Source organism: Embiotoca jacksoni, unplaced genomic scaffold, assembly GCF_022577435.1.
Source record: "Embiotoca jacksoni isolate LCO1_2020_lvr unplaced genomic scaffold, fEmbJac1.0.p SCAF_23, whole genome shotgun sequence".
NCBI lineage: Eukaryota > Metazoa > Chordata > Actinopteri > Embiotocidae > Embiotoca > Embiotoca jacksoni.
This window is the reverse complement of record NW_027185374.1, coordinates 1860049-1878699: the sequence shown is the minus strand read 5'-3', so window position 1 is coordinate 1878699 and position 18651 is coordinate 1860049. Positions and strand designations below refer to the sequence as shown.

The following is an 18651-nucleotide window of genomic DNA, read 5'->3' as shown; positions in this document are numbered from 1 at the left end:
TTCCACTGACTTTGCAAGCATTTGAATATCTCATAACTTTATTTACTACATCCATATTTTTCACTCATGGTTGATTTGATGTATGATGGTCTTTTACAGTGTTTCATCTCTGCTGTAAAAACCGTTACGTTTGTGTAAATCTTACTTGACATTCTTGACTGAGGTTTCCGAGTTCAACCTCGTTGCACTTTTCTACAGCTGAGGTCGAGTCCAGCCACCGGTCCTGTTCCACCAAGACCCGGTCCAAGTCTGCAAGTTCTAGAGAAACCGCTCTGACCCGGGTCTGAGTGTGAACCCGCTCATGGGCTGCCTGCAGCTCCCTCGCACAGGCGTCCCACTCAGTCTGAAGCAGGTCTATGTTTGTCCTCACCGAGTCCACACACACAGCCTCTGTAGGAAGACACAGAGAGACAATGACTCACATCGAACGCAGTTAAATAAATCATAAGGTAGACTCTAAAAGTATATTTTTATATCATTTAGTCTGAATGTGTCTGAGTCAGAAGCTTTATGGGGGAGACCGAGGCTCCAGCGTATTTATTAACACTTGGGGATGAAAACAAAATTGGAAAGCAGAAAAAAAACGAATGAGAGAACAGCAGATATGATGGAACAAAACGAGCTAAAAGTTCGAAAGTTTGCCGTTTAACAAATATACTCCAACTTAGCAGTGCTGCTCCGCCGCCCCTTACTGCCTTAAGAACAGTGTAAACACATAAAAATCCTGAGTGCCTCTTCAATTCATTATGTAAGTTATATGAAATCAGCAACCCTGACAGATTTTTTTATAACTCCGTCCACAAACAAACACAAAGACACATTTAGATTACTGGCATCTAAAACTGAATAAGGCATGTAAATACCCAGAAAATACCAAGCATCTGCAGAAAAGTAGTAAAACTTACAAGACAAACACGTTTGACAGGGAAATGGAAGATTTTTGTTTGAGCCAGTACTCATGAGCTGCTTCAAGACAATAAATATGATTTAGGATCTTAACACACTTTAGAGGAACATGTTTGACAAAACTTAAATGATCTGTTTAGAATAATTATTTGGTTTGTTGTGTGTGAGGGGAAGTTGCTCTTCGCTTCATACCTCGCTCCAGCTGGTCCATCAGGCCTCGTCCCTCCTGGATCACTTCACTAACTGTGGTGTCCTTTTCTTTCAGTTGCAACTCCAAAACCTAAAGTCAACACATGTTTTCAAACCATGTCCTATAAATCTAAGTTGATTTTCTTAAGAAATACCATTTACATTTTTACCTTTAGATTATTCTGCAGGTCTGGGGTGTCAGGTGTAGTCTCAGGATGTGTGGAGGCCAGTGCCTGAGCGGACGTCTTCCATGTTTTAATCCAGCTCAAGAAGTCAGAAAGCTTATTTTCAAACCTGCAGAACAAAATGTGTGCAGTGGTGTGTGCTTAAAAGGCTTTTATTCTGAAACTTTTCTGGCAAGGGAGATGTAATGTGTCTGTTTGTGTGCCAGTTCCTACATTCTTGTGACTTCTGCATCTGTCTCCACGAGTCGTTTCTTAGGGGGAGCAGGTGGGGCCAACTCCTGGTCAGCGATCAAAGCAGCCGCAGCCACAGCAACTGTATCCACGACGACCTGTTCTTCCACCTGAGTCATCCCAGCGTCCGTCACAGCTTCCATTACCTGAGCAGTGAGAAGGGGACTATTAGAAATCAACCACAGCTAACAAGTCACAAACAAATAACCTGCAGACCAAAGCATTTTCCAGCATATATTCTGGTGTGTGTGTGTGTGTGTGTGTGTGTGTGTGTGTGTGTGTGTGTGTGTATAACATAAGGAGCTCAGCCTTGCTCTCGTGCAAACAGAGAGCAGAGGAGAGGAAGGCAACAAAGCCAAAATCACCACTAACAACCAGGTTTCAAGTTGCGTCCCTTGTCCACAGTATAGCTTCACGTTATCAGACGTAATTATCAGATGAGATTTCATTAGCAGAACAATACCAATCCTCAGAAAAAAATGTTCTTGCTCATCAGCCAATATTACATCAGCCACTGATATATCACGCATCCCTTGCAAAGAATGGACAAGTCCACGACCCTAACCTGGAACGATAAGTCCTCCAGCTTCTGCACCAGGTTGTCCCATCTATGCGCTAGTTCCTCTGTGTCTGCCTCGATCTTGGCTCCTGCATCAGCACTTCGCAGCAGCTGTATCACGTCCTGTCCCGCATCAGACAGGTTGTCCAGAGTCCTCCTCTTCTTTTCCATGTCTTCCTTTAAAATCTAAAAGAATGAAAGACAGAAAATCTGATGCTACACTAAACGTCCCGAGTTCTTAAAATGAAGCTTGTTGTTGTAGCCACTAACTGCATTAGCAGCAAACAAATAAATTCAAGTTACAATACATTATAATTCAGAGTAGATGCAACAATTGCTACACAGCTACTATTCAGAGAAGTCTCTCTACTTACTGCTAATCGTCGCACATTAGTATTAATTTCACTGGAGTCTTTGAAGTTGCTGGTCTGTACTTCACTCAGGGCCTCCTCTTTTTCAGCCAACCACACTCTAAACGAACTCTGTAGAAGAGGTGAGAACACAGATTTGATTTGAATTACTTAGCAAACTTTACAAATACCTTTACTTTCAATTTTAGGTCATCGGGTTAACATCTGAATTTGTAGAAGCAGATGTATTTCCACTTGAACAAATAGTGTTCAGCATTACATGAGGATGACAGGATGAGGATTTGATTTAAAAGCTTCTATTAAACTAAAAACAGTGAATCTGAAAGAGGAAAGATTCAGTTTGCACAGAAAAGTCTTTTGACCTTGTCATTCATCTCTTAAAAACATTGAGCAGTTTTGAAAATTTGAACTTGTGACATGTTGTCTGTCCATTTCTATATAATGTAGTCTTTCAGTTCTGAATACGTTCTTTATGATTGGCCATTTAATTAGAAGGAGGGAAGAAGAACATGTATCTTGTACAAGATGTAACTGTAGTGTATGAGGCTAAACATCCTACCTGGTCTGATAGAAGCTGTTGCCAAACCATGAAGACCTCCTGCAGCTTGTGCCACCTTTCTTCCGTCCAGCGGCACACAGCAGCCCAGCGTTCACCCAAAGACTGAAGGTAAGATAAAGACAAAAATTTATACAAGCAGCAACTCACTGGTAAAGCTCATTTTTACACCAGAGTTCATACACAGAAAATCTAAATTTAAGTAATGTCACCTGCAGCGTACTGCCAGGTGTTGTAGATTAAGTTCAGACAACAAAACGCTGTGTAATAGACCAAGATTTATACTTAGTGGACTGGAAGAAGGAGAGTCTTCCTCCAGTCCCTGAGCTGACAAAGGATGTTGTCAAAACAAATTCAAAGCCTTACTTGTAATTGTTCCTCCAGGGCAGCGGTGGCAGTCTCACTGCTGTTCTCATCCACCACAACCACCATGTGTGTTAGAGAGTTGACCTTTACTTGCTCCGCCTCCAAGTCATTCTGAAGCTTCTGTGAAGAAGCAAAAATAGCAAACGCAGCATGGTCACATATTACCAATTAACTGAGCCGGCAACAAAGTTATTCAGCTTTACGATGACCACAAGGTGACAGTACATGACTCTTAAAAGTGAAAGATCAAACATGTGACCTGGTGATCACAAGACTGGTTTGTTTTAGGAGAAGTGCAGAGCAAAAAGACTGTTTTCATTAACTAAATTAAAACAAATATGCATCATACCAACTTGGAGAAATGTGAGAAACAAGCACACATACACTGGATTTTTTTTTTTTGCATTGTACTTGATCCTGTTTATATGAAATCAATGATCCATTTTTCATTGAATACAATTCATGCAAGAAAATGTTGGAATGGGAAAGTGCATTCACTTTGTGATGCTCTATCTGTTCTTCGTAGACCTCCGGGTCTTTAGGTGCCGGTTCTGTCTCTATCCTTCTGATTCGCTCCTCCGTCTGTGACAGCCAATCAGAAAGCTGTTGTAACTGCTGTTGCTGAAGATCCATCAGGACCTCATGGAGCCTGGACAGAGAGAACGTGTGGACAAAGAGACAGTAAGGTGGGCGTGTAGAGGGGGAAAGGACATGAAAGCAAAATCAAATCTTGACCTTTAACTGCTTGTTCAGTTGTGTTTTTTAACACAGTGCCACAAACACTAAGGAGTGACAGTGCTGTCTACAGACTCCACGGACAACAAGTCATGACACACACAATCGCACATATTTTAAATCAGGGTCAACAGATGCTGCAGTGGGCATCATGAATTCAATTTATGAACAACTGTGCAGTTGTGTGTGTGTTTCTAAAGCAGTGTTCATAAACCTTGACAACACAGACTGAGGGTTGTTATGCCTTTAAAGGCTCAAGGTTTATCAGGTGTCACCTTCAAGTAAGTTGCAGCCTCGTACATTCGTCAGTGGAGAAACTCAAACATCAGAGTTCAACAGTGACACAGAGCGACAGAGAGAGAGAGAGAAAGAGATGACTTCCAGTGGGCACTTTGTGGCTCATGATGTGATGGCACTGCACACTACACTGTAAAACTGTATTTTGAAGCCCTATTACTCATAAAATAGATATGGCTTTTAACCGTTTCCAGCATAAATCAACAACTAACAAATAAAAAATTAAAAAAAAAAAAAACAGTATTTTAAGTATTTCAATACTTCTATAAAACTAAAGCGCGTGCGTGCGTGCATGCGTGCACCTGGCCTGGCGGTCCATGCTGGCCACTCGGAGGCTCTCCCAGCGGGAGTTGAGGAGGGTCATCTGCTCCCGGATCTCATCTTCTTCCTCTTCTGTCAGGTTGCCCTGGGCGATCAGTTGGTTACCTGCTTGCAGCACATTACCCACACTGCTCTGATGCGCAGTCAGCTCCATCATAAAGGCCTTAAAAAGAAGAAGGTGTACATGGTTATGGAAATAAAATGACTGTAAATCTTCTGACTATGATACAGTTTGTGTCTTGGGAACAGAACATCCCTGGGGAAAAGACATGACTGAATTTTAAAGAAAGAAACTGACTACACAGTCTGTCTACATTACCAGATGCCCTGAAGAAATGGGTATCATGATCCGGATTATTCTGACATGGAGGCCTGATTATAAAGCCTCTATGATCTGAGGCTCCACGCTACCACTTGGCTCCCACATACCAACATCTGGATATGTTTGTCACCCCACCGCTCCCTTCACAAGGTATAACACTTAATGATGCCCTGCAGAAACACTGGGCATCACTTCTGCATGCTTGTATTTACGTGTGGTGCTGCAGCAACAGTCAAACAAGGTGAAAACAGTGGAGAAAGAAAAACATTTTTGAAGAAATACAACAAATGTGTTTGCCTCTTAACAACTCTGGTATTTTGCTTTTATGTCATTGTAGCAATGGGACAGCCAGCGAATTAAATTATTGTCCATTTCTCTGAGCTCTCTGGATGAGTAGGCCTTTTTGACAGGACCTCTGAGCACTTTGTTTTTGAGGCTTTGCTGGAGAAACTGGTGTGACAAGGAGAACAACACAGCCGAAGCAAACTGAATAGATTTTTTTCGACCTCCTGAAAAGCCTGGCTATTAAAGAGGCTTTGGATCTTGTTGCTCTGTCTACCAGCTTTCTGCTTTGACCTGGATTCCAGACATTCATCTTCACAAATATTCAGATTTCAGCCAAGGGAATCAAGCCAAAGCCCCTTTATACACATGCACAGGCACAAACCTTGCAACTATGCCTTGTCAAGCAAGCAAGCAAGCTCTGGGCCAGGGCACCGTAGAGTGCTATGCACCACTGTTCTCGCAAGAATTCCTGGCATTCCCAACGTGTACGGAGCATGTACTGCTGGTTGTGGGGGGCCTCCATCTGTGGGATTCTGTCTTCTGTCTCAATGACAGTGACAGTGTTTGGAGGAGAAACTGCTGTGCTAGTCAATAACATATGGATCGTCATCGTTTGTCTAAAAACTTTTCCAAACTGTATGTTCTGCTTTTGTGTTTTACAGTTTCAGGAATAAATGACCACAGGATGAACGACAGAGTTGTTGAGTTTGGACGTCTGTAACTGTACATGCACGCTTGCATCTCTGCATGCCTTGAGTCAACCTGCATATCTGTCTTTTACCTCGTGTGTGTGGAATTGCTCTTTGACTTCTTCCACATCGTCCGACACCTCGTCCTGAATCTGCAGGGCATCCTCGGCCGACAACAGCCAAGTCAAAACCTCCTCCAGCGTGGTCTGGTAGCTGTCAAGGTCCACCTCCTGCAGGCTGGCCTCCATCTCCCCCTCGGTCTCGGTCAGTGTGCTGGGGGTCTCAGGCCGGGGGCTGCTGCCTGCTTCCTCCATCTGCACAGTCTGAGAAACAGAAGGAAAGGGATGGAGGCATGGGTTGACCAAATCATAGACACTGCGTTCTCATCTGCTGTTATCATTACTGTATCGATAGGAAACTATTTAAAAGTGAGTGATGTATGAAGCTCTATACTCACAGAGAGGATGGAACAAGAGGGATATAGAGTATAATATAATTTTGTTATCATAGAGGGTAAAGTCCACTGTGAGAGAAAAATGTTTGATTACCCGACATGTCATGGCTAAACTAAAACTCAAACACAAAACTGAATAGGCTCTCAGGGCAATCATGTCTATCAAACATGACCGTGCCCAAAACCTCCATTTGTCCTTTGTACAATGAATTTCATCTGTGCACATCAGCTGGCGAGTTTTAAAATAGACCCAGACATCTGGGAGGGGGCTGTGCTGCTCCGGAACATGCAGAGCGACCTGCCCTGCTAAGCTGAGACAAAAAACAACAAAACAAAAAAAACTATTGCTGTAGAACGTTGGGAGGTTCCCCTGGCTAACTGGGCAGGTCAATCCTAATTTTAGGAAGTCAGGAGTTTTTAAACACAGCAATAACAAAGGTAAAGTTGACTGCACAGTCAGGGAGACGGATGATGCACCTTCAAGGGAGAAATACAAGGACATGATTAGGACAATAAGGAGTAGAGGAAAAACTTGTGTTTGGACCTGTTATGTTAATTCAACATTTTCAACCATAAAAGAGCAGTTTCCTTCAACTTTAGCTATTCTTTCTAAATAAAACACCATAAAGAAAGCAGCTACATTTCAACAAAATCTAAAATCATGAACTCTGTCAACTGCAGAGCTGTTCAACACCTCACAGACTTGCAGTGTCCTATATTAACAACAGCGCAGACAAACTAAACTATTCCAGGTTTCCATTATTGTGTGGGAAGTGTAGGAAAAAGTTTGACAGAGCTCAACAAATCTGTCTGGAGCTGAACTGGAGATAAAATCTCTGCAGTGGCAGCGATGCCAAGTCAAAGATGACAGAAATGCTAATGGATGTGTAGAGACTGGTACAGTAACAAGTCAAATAGACCTTTGTTTTCCAGGCTGAAATTACACAGCGGTAATGGCTGTGCAGTAAACTCAGCAAAGGTCACCTGCTGAAAATTTTCAGCGACCTTTTGGATATTTTGGAAGAAAAAAAAAATAAAAATGACAAAAGCACTGTAAGCCCTTATGTTAAACCAGCTGGCAGAGAAAGAGAGGAACAGGAAGATAAATAAAGACGAGAGAGAGGGGGGGAGGGGGGGGGGGGGGGGACTGCAGCCTTGGTCTATTTATTGACTTGAATGGCTGTAAAATAACTGTGGTCTGGCTCAACAGAACACTTTATCATCACCAGATGATTTGCTAGACTCAGTTCCTGCATTCATCCCTTTTGCAGTTGTGATCAGGAGCATGTAATGCATTCCCACACACACCAGTGCTTTCTAACAATATTAATGCAGGGAATGGAAATTCTTTTCATTATATCTCAAGCTGATGATACACTAAAAACAACCATTATCCAAAACAAACACCTAAACAATGTGATGAACCACTACTGTGAATCGAAAGCTCAAGCCATACACAGCCATCGGAAACAAAGACCCTTTATTGTTCCTCCAGTCGGTCTCCCTCTCAGCAGTATTACGCATCACTTCCTATGGGAAGAGAAAGTGTGCCAGGAAAGTAAACCCTTGTTGGACCAATCAGAGCACTATTTAAAAAGACTTTTCCAGCTCTCATTCCAGGGCGTGTGAAGTATGTGCCCATGGGCAATAAAAACTTAAGAGGTGGTTTCAGGATTTTCTGACTTCTGACTGAAAACCTCTAAAAATGAGCTGCCTGAAGGCTGCATGTGATCGAACCGCGCAGCAGGCAGGAAGAGGCTGAAGAGCGAACTAATATGGCGTAAAGGCATACATCATTTTAATCAATCGAATCAAGCTGAGTTTAATTTATTCCTTTTTCCTGTATTCATGAAATATGTTTAACAGGATAAAGCAACGTTTTGCACAGTTTACAAACACAAGTTCATGACACAGCAGGGAAGGGCATCAAAATCAAGAAGACACTGAAATTTCCACAGATGTTAAACATTAAACTGTACTATGTGCATATCCGTTACAAACTAAAACCCACCAACACAGATACTTTAATGCTGAAACAACCTTCCTTGTCAACTCTCTGCTCGCACCCCCGTTCACATCAATTTATTCCCCCATTTCCCTTTCCATTTACAGCTCTGTGTTTCCAGCATGCAGCTCGGTCTGTTGGATAATGTCAGAGGGGTGAGTCATGGCTCTGCTCCCTATTTGCCCGTGCCTGCTGTGCTTTTCATGAGCTACGCTGGAGAGAATGAAGGAGACTGCTTTTATTCAGACTTGGAGTGACTCACTCAATCTGGCAACGCACAATAAGACACTTCACAATATTCCTTATGCCTGCACATAGCAAGGTCTGTGGCCTTCAAACTAACTGATCAGATACAAAGCACAGCGAAGCTGAAGCAGTTATGAGTTCAATTCTTTGCAGTTGTTTTTAAGGAACCTGGTCTTTCCACTCATAGAAAAAGATAATAGTTTGTTTACATCGATGCTGACAGAGCGGTTCAGACAGGCAGTCAGACGGATCAGTTGGTCTCGAGCACCATGTCACTACTGAAATAACTGTGGTTGAGATTGTTCCACACAGTTGTTTTTAGGGACATAACAATATGTATATATGTAATCTATACAGAAATTAAATCCCTTTAGCCGAGTTCATACAGCATATAGTGAGTATCACTGGCATGGAAAAGGCTAACATAGACCGAGTTAAAGCCTCTCTTTGCAGAATCAGAAGGCCAAAGGAATAATGAACGATACAATAGCGTTCATCTCTGTACACATACATTAACAAACACAAAAAGCTCGAGTCAGCAATAATCTTCTTTATATATGCATAGTTTTAAATCAAGTTAGAGCAATGCTGACTTGGTTCCTGACTGTAAACATCCGATAGCTAAGAATTATGGCTTATGAAGAACAGCGCTTGTTCAAATGAATGGAAAGAAAGCGTATTTCATTTGTGCCTCGGTTTGGATGATGATAAGTGATTCTTAATTGAATCTAGTGTCAGATTTATAAGAACCAGCTATTTGTCAGGAAAAACACTTTTCGATTCCAGTTGTGAATTCCTGAAGTTTGGACCTGCTCTGCTTCTGTGTACCAACTGTGAATTTTTGTGTGCATGAAAGAACACCTTGAATTTTTGGAGGAACAGATGTAACCACGGACTCCCTTTGTGAGTAGTTCAGAAGGGTTTTAAGAATAGTACCGTGATTTGACACTTGGGTCTCAAACCCACATGTTAAACCCACTTTGCCCTGAAATGAAAAGCTTGTCTTGTACCCTCCTGTGCCATATCACACATAGTAGCAGCTGTACTGTTTGTTTTACCTGAGTCCTGAGTCCTGAACCTGCGTCCACAGCCTCCACTTTGTATTTGCGTGGCAGGGTCTCCACCTCCCTGATAGCCTCCATGCTCACGTCTTTGGGCAACACCGCGAAAAGTGAAGTTATGTACATAATGATGGACTTCTTATCTGGTAACTGCACCGCCACGTCTGAGAGAGAGAGAGAGCAAGACAGAGGGAGGGAGATGGATGTAGGGCAGAGAGATCAGAGATACAAATTGAGCATGAGAGGCCGGCGGGGGAGAGAGTGGGATAAAGAGGTGAAAATTACATGAGGAGCAAAGAAGTATGAGAAATAGAAGGAGATAACAGTTAAGGGAGACAGGAGGAGATTAGACAGGAAGGAAGGTGAGACAAAATGGCTGGTTGAGACAAGTCATACAAATTAAACATGGCTTTGATACAGGTCAGGTGAGACTGCCCCTCGGTCATGACATAAAAAACAAGTGTCTGGATTTAGACAGCTCAAGTATGTGCATCAAACTTCTTACAGATGTTCAGCCAAAGACAATGTTGAGGAATTTAATCCACTGAGTTCATCCAGCTGCTGGCAGAACATCTTGAACACAGACTATGTTTTAAGATTCGGGAATTTTAGGTAAACGCGTATCCAACTTTTATTTCTTCCAACTACTATAAAAGGAAGCTGATGGTTGCCTTCTTAATTTCTTTGATTTTCCTAAAACCCTCCGTTAGTTGCTGTCGTCAGAATTAACAGTTTATCTCTGAGAAAGGGCTCTAAATGGCTCAATAAAGTTACCTTCGGGATCCAGTAGCCTCTCAATAGCTAGCTGGTCTTTGGCTACATTGAAGGCATGGTCGAGTCTCTCCACAGGGCTCAGCCGGACCACCTGATCCCAGCTGAACGCACCAGGCCTTTAAGACACGCGCAGAACGGCAGCAAGAAGAAAGACGGTCACTAATATAGTCACAATATGAGATCATTCATCAACCACACACGTGGAATTTATGCATTTCTTAAAAAGTGCCATGTCTGTTGGATTGAAGAAGGTTCATCTAAAAACTCACAAACCACAAGACGTTGCTTTTCTGAGGATGTTGTTTACACAGAAACACATTTGTAAATATCTGACATATTTACATATATTGAGTGTACAGATAAGACTCTTCCCCGAATAGTGCGGGAGAACTTGTGTTGAGGCTAGTTGGGTGTGGAATGTGTGTGTTCAGTGATCCACCTAAACCCGAGGCCCAGGTCTAAACCAACACTGGCCTTTCTCACAGCCCTGTGTGTACGTGTGATCATGTCGCCAGTAAGGACAAGGGGTTACAGAAAGGGGGAAACACCTCTGACCGTTTCTCTCCCTCTCTTTCAGACACAACAACGTAGGCGCACACACACCAAGCGTGAGCAGTGACATGGCAAGTCAAGCAGTGTACACACACCCTGCAGGCTGACCTGCCAACCTGACCTTCCACCACACACACACACACACACACACACACACTGTAGGTCTTGGTCTGTGTCCCATATGTTATACATTCAGAGTTAAAGATCACATGTCAAATGTGTAATGTCAACTTCAAGAAAAAAAAAAAAAAAAAATCTTCCCAGAGAAACAAATATGACAACAGTGGGACATAAAAGTATTCCTTTAAGTTTGGAAAATGCAAGCTCACAAAAATTGCTTTGCTGCAACTCAATACAATTCAAACTATAGGCAACAAAACACAAAAACATGAGAGTAAAAAGAGGCTCTGTGGCCATTTTTACAAATACCAGCAGTAAAATGATTTGCTGCAATGTCCACATTTCTTGCTCCCCTGAGTCCCATGTTCCCTCCTTACCTGAAGTGGTGCAGGATGCTGTTGAGAGCCAGGCCATCAGCCCAGCTGGTGGTGAAATTCAGCACATTGACTTCTGAGTATGAGCGGGTGCACTGCCGTACCCAACTCAGCAAGATCTTTTCACTGTTGGTTTGCTGCAGGTTGGACATGATGTCCTTCATGATGTCTTTCACCTACAACAACATGCACTCACTTTAATATGGATGAACACACAAGAGTAAAAACATGCACATTAGCACATTTTGATTCATAACATTAGCTTGGATATTCTTATCGAGAGTAGTTTTTGTTGATAATCATTCTAGTGATCCTCTTATTACTAACAGCATGATGAATAAGAGCGTCAGCAACTGACAGCATGACAGAAACCAACATTTTGTCACGTCTTAGCCATGAAAAAAATATCTTTGTTGTGCAGCAGTCATCATTTTGCTGTGAAAGATCTCTTTGGATATAGTGTTTGTGTTGTTTTTGGACCTTTTATTGACAACAAAAGACACGCATATAAAACTCAGTGCATCCAATGAAAAACTAATATTGACTGTGTCCAAACCTCTTTTATAGAACCTCATGATTAACAAGTTTAAACAGCTGTTATATATTTCAGCAGGTCAAACTCACAAAGCACTGGATGATCAATATGTTTACATGCATGCACGCATGTGTGCACATCAATTTTGATTTTCCATCATCTGTATTTGTGATCCCTCCGGAACACCAGTGAGCAGCGAGGTCATTAAGCATGCATTATTTAGTGTGTGTGTGTGTGTGTGTGTGTGTGTGTGTGTGTGTGTGTGTGTGTGTAAAATGCTCACCTGCCAGTGTAGGATAATACTCCAGATGAGGCCCAAGGTCAACTTGTGGTTCCCATCCACAATGTCAGTTCCTCCTATGTTCACCAGATCCACCTGAAAGAGGGGGCAGCCAATAAGACATCGAGTTAATAAAATTTAAAAAAAATTTAAAAAAAATTTAAAAAAAACTGCAATGGTGTAAACTTCTTAACAATTCATATCTTCTAAGGTAGTAAAGCAACTCAGGTGATGAATTGCAGATCTCACCCAGTTGCATTATAGTAAAATATACACAGTTCTCTGCAGTGATTATAAAATCTTGTAAAATCAAGCTGGTAATAATCAGTGTTAAACCAGTTAGCACCTTTATACAAGGTGACACTTGTACTAAGTGATCCCTACAAGCATTTAATTACATTTTGCCCAGATTGCCCTAGAGCCACAAAAAACATTATTCTGCATGTGCAGCAGTACTCCACAAGACCTGTAAACATACTTTGATGAGTAAAGTCAGAAGAGTTCCCTCTTAAAAGCAGCAGCTCTGATCACAGTCATTTTCGAGTTTCCTTACGCAGCAGGATAAATAATAATGCTCCACATCTGATTACATATAAATATTTTAGAGAGGATCAAGGCAGAGACTGGAACATGAGGTCAAGTGTCTGGTCAAACTATGAAGTGACCTCTCTCTGTCTATACAGAGCTGACCTCTCACCCATCTCTTGTCCCAATTAGCCTCATACTGCCACATGTCTGTCTTTCAGTGTCTCTGCCTCTCTAACTAAACAAAGCTGACATATACACCGGTACAGTCTCCTGAAGCGAACACTCCTTACACACACCTGATGTCTGCTCATTAGTCAGCATGAAGAGAATAAAAGGTCCAAAAACAACACAAACACTCCAAACAGATCTTTCACAGCAAAATTATGACTGCAGCACAACAAAGATGTTTTTTCATGGCTAAGACTTGACATCAAAGTTTGGTTTCTGTTTTATCTATTTTTATTTCAAATAAACTTCAATGGTCTCCTTTCAATTTCCTTCCAGTCAGCAGGCTTGTGGGAACTCTGGCCTGCTGACAGCTTTTTTTTGGCTCCTACAGGAGGGACACCAGCAGGGTTTGCATGCAAACTCCTGCCTCTGCTACTTCCAATGAGCATGCCCTGCCCGTTATCTCCCACTGCTAAGGTCAAGGCATTATTGTACGCAGAAAGAGGGTGGGATGATGGAGGAGCGAGGGAAGCAGAGAGACAAAGTACAGGCAGAGGGACACAACACAATGTAGACAAAGTGATACATTCAGCTTAAAGGCCACAGGATAGCATGCAGCCTTATATAGTTGGAGGAGGTGTTACTGGTTTGAATCAGGACAGTGGCACCTTGACTGGAAATGCATGTCGCAGGCAAAATACAACAACACATAATTGCATAGCTTATTATGGTTCCCTTTTCCTGCTTGTACCATGAAACCCTGCAGACTATTTGGCCTTAATGACAATTCCAGAAGTAAGGATGTATGTTTCGGCATCCATCAAACAGCAGCCGATGAGACAACAGCCCCAAAAAACAGCAGAAAACTTCAGGTACTCACATTATTTTGATGCAGGACTTGAAGTACTTTGTTGACATTGTTGAGGGAGTGGACTCTGGTGGAGCCTCGCTCTTTGGTCTGGGGAAGAGGAAATACAGCAGAAATCAGCTGACAGCATGTTCACTGCTCACTGGCCAATCATGAGGCTACAGGAACCTAAAAATGATGTTTATCAGCAGTCTTATCTCTTGTTTACTTTGACCGGTTGTAAAATTTCATGACAATGAGAAAATTAGTTTCAATTCATGGAAAATTGAATACGACGTTCATTTACAAATATACACCTTCTTCAGGTTGAAGCTCAGGAGTAAAATGGAGGGAGTCATTGCTACACCAAGAGAAAGTACGCCATCACTCAGCAGAGTATTTCACACCATACATTCATCACACGCATTACCCTATCAGCAGCGGCCACAGGCCAACTTATGGAAAGAATGGCAGGATGAAGGGCTGCCAAGGGAAAATCCCTTTTAAGTCTTCACATACCTCAACCAGTCATTTGCACCCAATTATGGAATTAGTATTCTGGTATCAGTGAGAGGGAGGGAGTGTGTGTGTGTGTGTGTGTGTGTGTGTGTGTGTGTGTGTGTGTGCCTATATAGCGAGTCAGTTGGCACTTAACTCGACTGCAGGTGTTTGAAAGCTGATGTGCTGTTTGAGAGGTGACACTAATAATAAAAAAAAAAAGGTATACCCGAATAAAAATGTATGTGGTCACTGAAGCTATCCATATACTTACTGGGAGTGTGCTGAAAAAAATGTGTTTCTTTACCCAATCTTTTTTTAATCAAACATTAGGTGGGTAAACTGCACGCAAAGTATTAATCTAACTGTGTAATCGTTGCTGAGCAAACGCTTTGTTCAAACAATACTGAAATACTGCAAGTAACATATGTGCAGAAAACACAGAGATGCAGAAATTAACAAAAGTTCAAATAACAAAAGAACATCTGTTCATCCAGAACTGATGAAATAGATGATAGAACGTGTTTGTAAAACATCCGTTTTTAATTTAGCCATTTCAATTCTAGGAACTAAAAATTCCCTGCCAGGACCCCTGAGTGGCTCTACTGTTGACATTATATTATTACATTAAATCGTGTGAATTTAACATTGGGGTTAACATGAGGTAATGCATGTGCTTGTTTTGGCTAGAGCAGATGCAGCAGTTAGGAAGTATACATTTTACTTTTACAAGCCTCGTTTGAAATCAACATTTGAAAACTGCTGTTTTTGTTGCCTTCACACAGCCAACATGTTTTCTGTATGCCACATCCAAATCGAGAGGAACTCTGGCGAGGATGTATTGATAAAATATTGTGTGTAAATATAAAGTATTGATAATTTTTATTTTTTTTAAAACAGTAGTGACATTAAACAAATATCATATGTTACGGTATATTTAGGATGCGATGACTCATTTGTAAATAATTTGATAGTAAATGTGTAAAAAAATAATAATAATAATAATAAATAAATAAATGTATGTACACAAACTCACCAGGACAGTGCCAGTGAGACCCTCCAGCAGATCAAGCAGCTTCCTCCCGTCCCTCAGGTCACAGAACATTTCTTTGATGGGTGTTTTCCCTGTCTGAAAACAGCACATGTAGTGGGTGAGGTGTTGTTTAAAGTTTAAACTAAAGTAGTAAACACCAAGGATAAGAGCTAAAGAGTGTGTCTAAAGTTCAAAAACAATGATCCACACTGTGTTGTGGCAAGATTGGCATTTACACAAAAGCTGAACACTGAAAAAGGGATTGTCACTGGGAGGAAATTTGTAAAGTTAACATATGTTTAGAAGGAAAGTGACAGACATGGAGAGAAGAGAAAATGTGGCAGGTTGAAACAACCACTGTAATAATGAGAGGCATTTAACAATTTGAAACTATCCTAATGGAGGAGACGATTGAGAGTGAAACTAAGAGTATCTTTGTGCTTGACAGATTATGTTGGACATACAGAGAAGTGCAAATAAGTAGACCTGTTAACAACTTTAACCTTACTTATTTAATGATGGTGTGTTTATGAAAATAATGAAATGTCAGCTGGTTCAAAAATCGAAGTTTTCAGGGAGAGCTTTTGATCAGAAACGGACTGCAACATCACACCGATTATGTTTTTAGTGGTTTGGAAAGACAAGTGCATTTTCTAGTGTGTTTAATTCAGTCTGCAATGTTTTACATTACCTTGGAGAACTGTGCATTTATCCATTTGGTGAAAGTTTTCTTCTGAACTGCATCATGCTCATCTGTAGAAAAAAAGGGAAGGTTGTTAGTACAGTGAACCAGTGCATCAAAAACTGGACATTGGCAGTAGGTACCGTCATTCTAACGCCGGACAGCAAAGAGCTTTGTTAACACTCAAAGTCCATTTTCACTAGTTTATTTCAGGAATTTCCCCTTCAGGCCAAATTCACTGTCACACTGCCATGCTGGTGAATGGTAATTGTAGCTGGAGGCGTTACAGCTTAAAAGCATCCAGATCAATGTGGCTGCAACATCAGAAAATGACCAGAAATTGTAGTCAAGAAGGGTGTTTTATAAATAAATAATAAAATGTCAGACGGTGCATCGTGTCTAGAGGAAAGATAACACACGATAGTTTGCACATGTGCACACACACCCCTGACCATTTATAATGTTCTGCTGAACTCTGCATCCATTTCTGCAAATACTTCACATTCTCTTCCCACTTGACTCCCTCCCTGCTCCTCCTTTATTCTCTACAACATGGCTCTCTAATAAGGCCTCATTGTGTGTCAGGCAGAGGGTCAGCTGCTTTGATGTGCCTGGTCGATGGCTGGCTCCTGTAATGGATCAGAGTAGCTCACACAAGGCCTTGGACTTCTCTTTGAAAATTACTTCTTTACTTTTTACAAAAACACTTTGTCATTCATTTAAACGGCTGCAGTGTAGAGTAAGGACAGCTGGTTAAATCACCGGTACCGGTGCCCCCCCCCCAGAACCAGGAAATGGGCAGCAGAAATCAATGCACATCCTTCACACCCTGGACACAACCTTCAATAACTCCTCCCCTCCGGCTGGCGCTACTGAACCACGTAGTCCAACACTTCTAGACACAGGAGCAGTTTCTTTCCTCATGTCATCACCCTCACAAACAGCTGACTAGTATCATCTGCTGTGCCACTGCTACTCCTCTCTCTTCAGAAAGTTCTTACAGCCTGCATCGCGTCTTCAAATACTGTATTGTACTAATACATTACAATTTGATTCTCGTATATGATGCACCTTGCTATTGTTTGTACAACCACACACACACTATTATTTGTTTTTTAGATTACCTGTATATTGTTTGTAAATTGTATGTAAAGTGAAATTAAAAAAAAAAAAATTAAAAAAAAAAATTAAAAAAAATCATGTGTGTTATCTGTATATTGACTATATTGCTTGAGAAAGATCCAAATTCCACAATATTTGTACTTTATAACTATTGAAGTACTTTATTATTATTATTGTACTTATTCTAGCTTGTAAATATTTAAAAATCATTACAAAAGTTTAGATGTAGCTGCACAAACTGAGTAGAAAAACCTTCATAACGGAGGCCTCTACAAGTTCTACACTGGGTACATCAGTGATCCTTTCCAAGGTATTAGAATATATCTTGGTCAGCAAGACTTTATAAATAAAAGCCTGTTTCAGAAGGTATGAAATTACAGAAAGACAAAATGATATACGGTGGTGACTTCTGGAACTCCAGACCAAGCCATCACGTAATTGCAGATGTGCACACACATCACGTTGCTCAACACAGTGATGTGCAAAGCAGCAGCATCATCAACATTAAACCTCAGATACATCAGCGCAGTGATGTGAGGAGTTTCCCTTCTGCCTCGTGCGTCTTTCCTGTAACCTCCTAAAAAACAGTTCATTAAGTTGTCAGTCTGTTTCAGAAAGCTACACCCGAGGGAATCGGTCAAAAAAGAAACGTGCTCACATCTGCTTCTAAGCACCGTGACCGAGGTCTCTCTCAAACTGTAATCGAGGGGAGGAGAAGTGGTAAATGTGTGTTCGTATGAGCGTTAAACTGCCCCTGTCATTCAACCAGCGGCTGTGTAAAGCACCATGAACTGAACAAAAGGTCAAAGGTTATGATCACCAGCCCCAGCAGTCGTTGGCTTCTTTGTTTGGGGTGTGTAGAGTGTGTGTTAATGTGTGTGTGTGTGTGTGTGTGTTAATGTGTGTGTGTGTAGCCGCTGGCTGGGTGAGAAGAGGCATAAAAACAAGAATGTACTGCAAGGGGAGGCCAGAGGTAGGGGTGAGAGAGGTGAAGAGGTGAGGAGGTGAGATAAATAGTGCTGGAAGAGAGTTTTTTTTTTTTTTTTTTTTAAAGGGGTAGTTTCTCCTTCTTCAAATTGAGGGCCTAAGGACCCTAAATAACAGGAAGACCAAATTTTGTTACTACATTTTCTTCCTCAACATTAGGCACTCAAAAGTCCGGAGATGCAGAAAAGAGGATGACACGGACTGGGACAATAAGTAAGAAGAGTATCTAAGAGACATATGGATAGCTGAGGTTTCAAAGTGGGGACAAAAGCAGAGGATGCTAGTCACCTAGACTGGTATAGGCTTGCACTGTCTGATCTCTGTGCTATTGTCTTTAAAGTGTTTTGAATCACTGCTGTAAAAGGCCCTCCTG

At 41.5% G+C, this 18651-nt stretch overlaps 1 protein-coding gene across 1 annotated transcript in view; it reads right to left on the bottom strand.

Annotated features, from left to right (window-relative positions):
• utrn (utrophin) overlaps positions 1-18651 on the bottom strand; it is a 178512-nt gene that overhangs the window by 144492 nt on the left and 15369 nt on the right. The window contains exons 3-20 of the mRNA XM_069158200.1: positions 16179-16240; positions 15491-15583; positions 13990-14067; positions 12417-12509; positions 11602-11774; positions 10553-10668; positions 9776-9942; positions 6105-6335; positions 4698-4879; positions 3862-4012; positions 3364-3483; positions 3001-3102; positions 2445-2552; positions 2077-2256; positions 1494-1657; positions 1266-1389; positions 1099-1186; positions 146-390 (exon numbers count right to left, since the gene is read on the bottom strand). Of these exons, the coding sequence (XP_069014301.1) occupies positions 146-390; positions 1099-1186; positions 1266-1389; positions 1494-1657; positions 2077-2256; positions 2445-2552; positions 3001-3102; positions 3364-3483; positions 3862-4012; positions 4698-4879; positions 6105-6335; positions 9776-9942; positions 10553-10668; positions 11602-11774; positions 12417-12509; positions 13990-14067; positions 15491-15583; positions 16179-16240 (2477 nt within the window). The remainder of the gene's footprint in view (positions 1-145; positions 391-1098; positions 1187-1265; positions 1390-1493; positions 1658-2076; positions 2257-2444; positions 2553-3000; positions 3103-3363; positions 3484-3861; positions 4013-4697; positions 4880-6104; positions 6336-9775; positions 9943-10552; positions 10669-11601; positions 11775-12416; positions 12510-13989; positions 14068-15490; positions 15584-16178; positions 16241-18651) is intronic.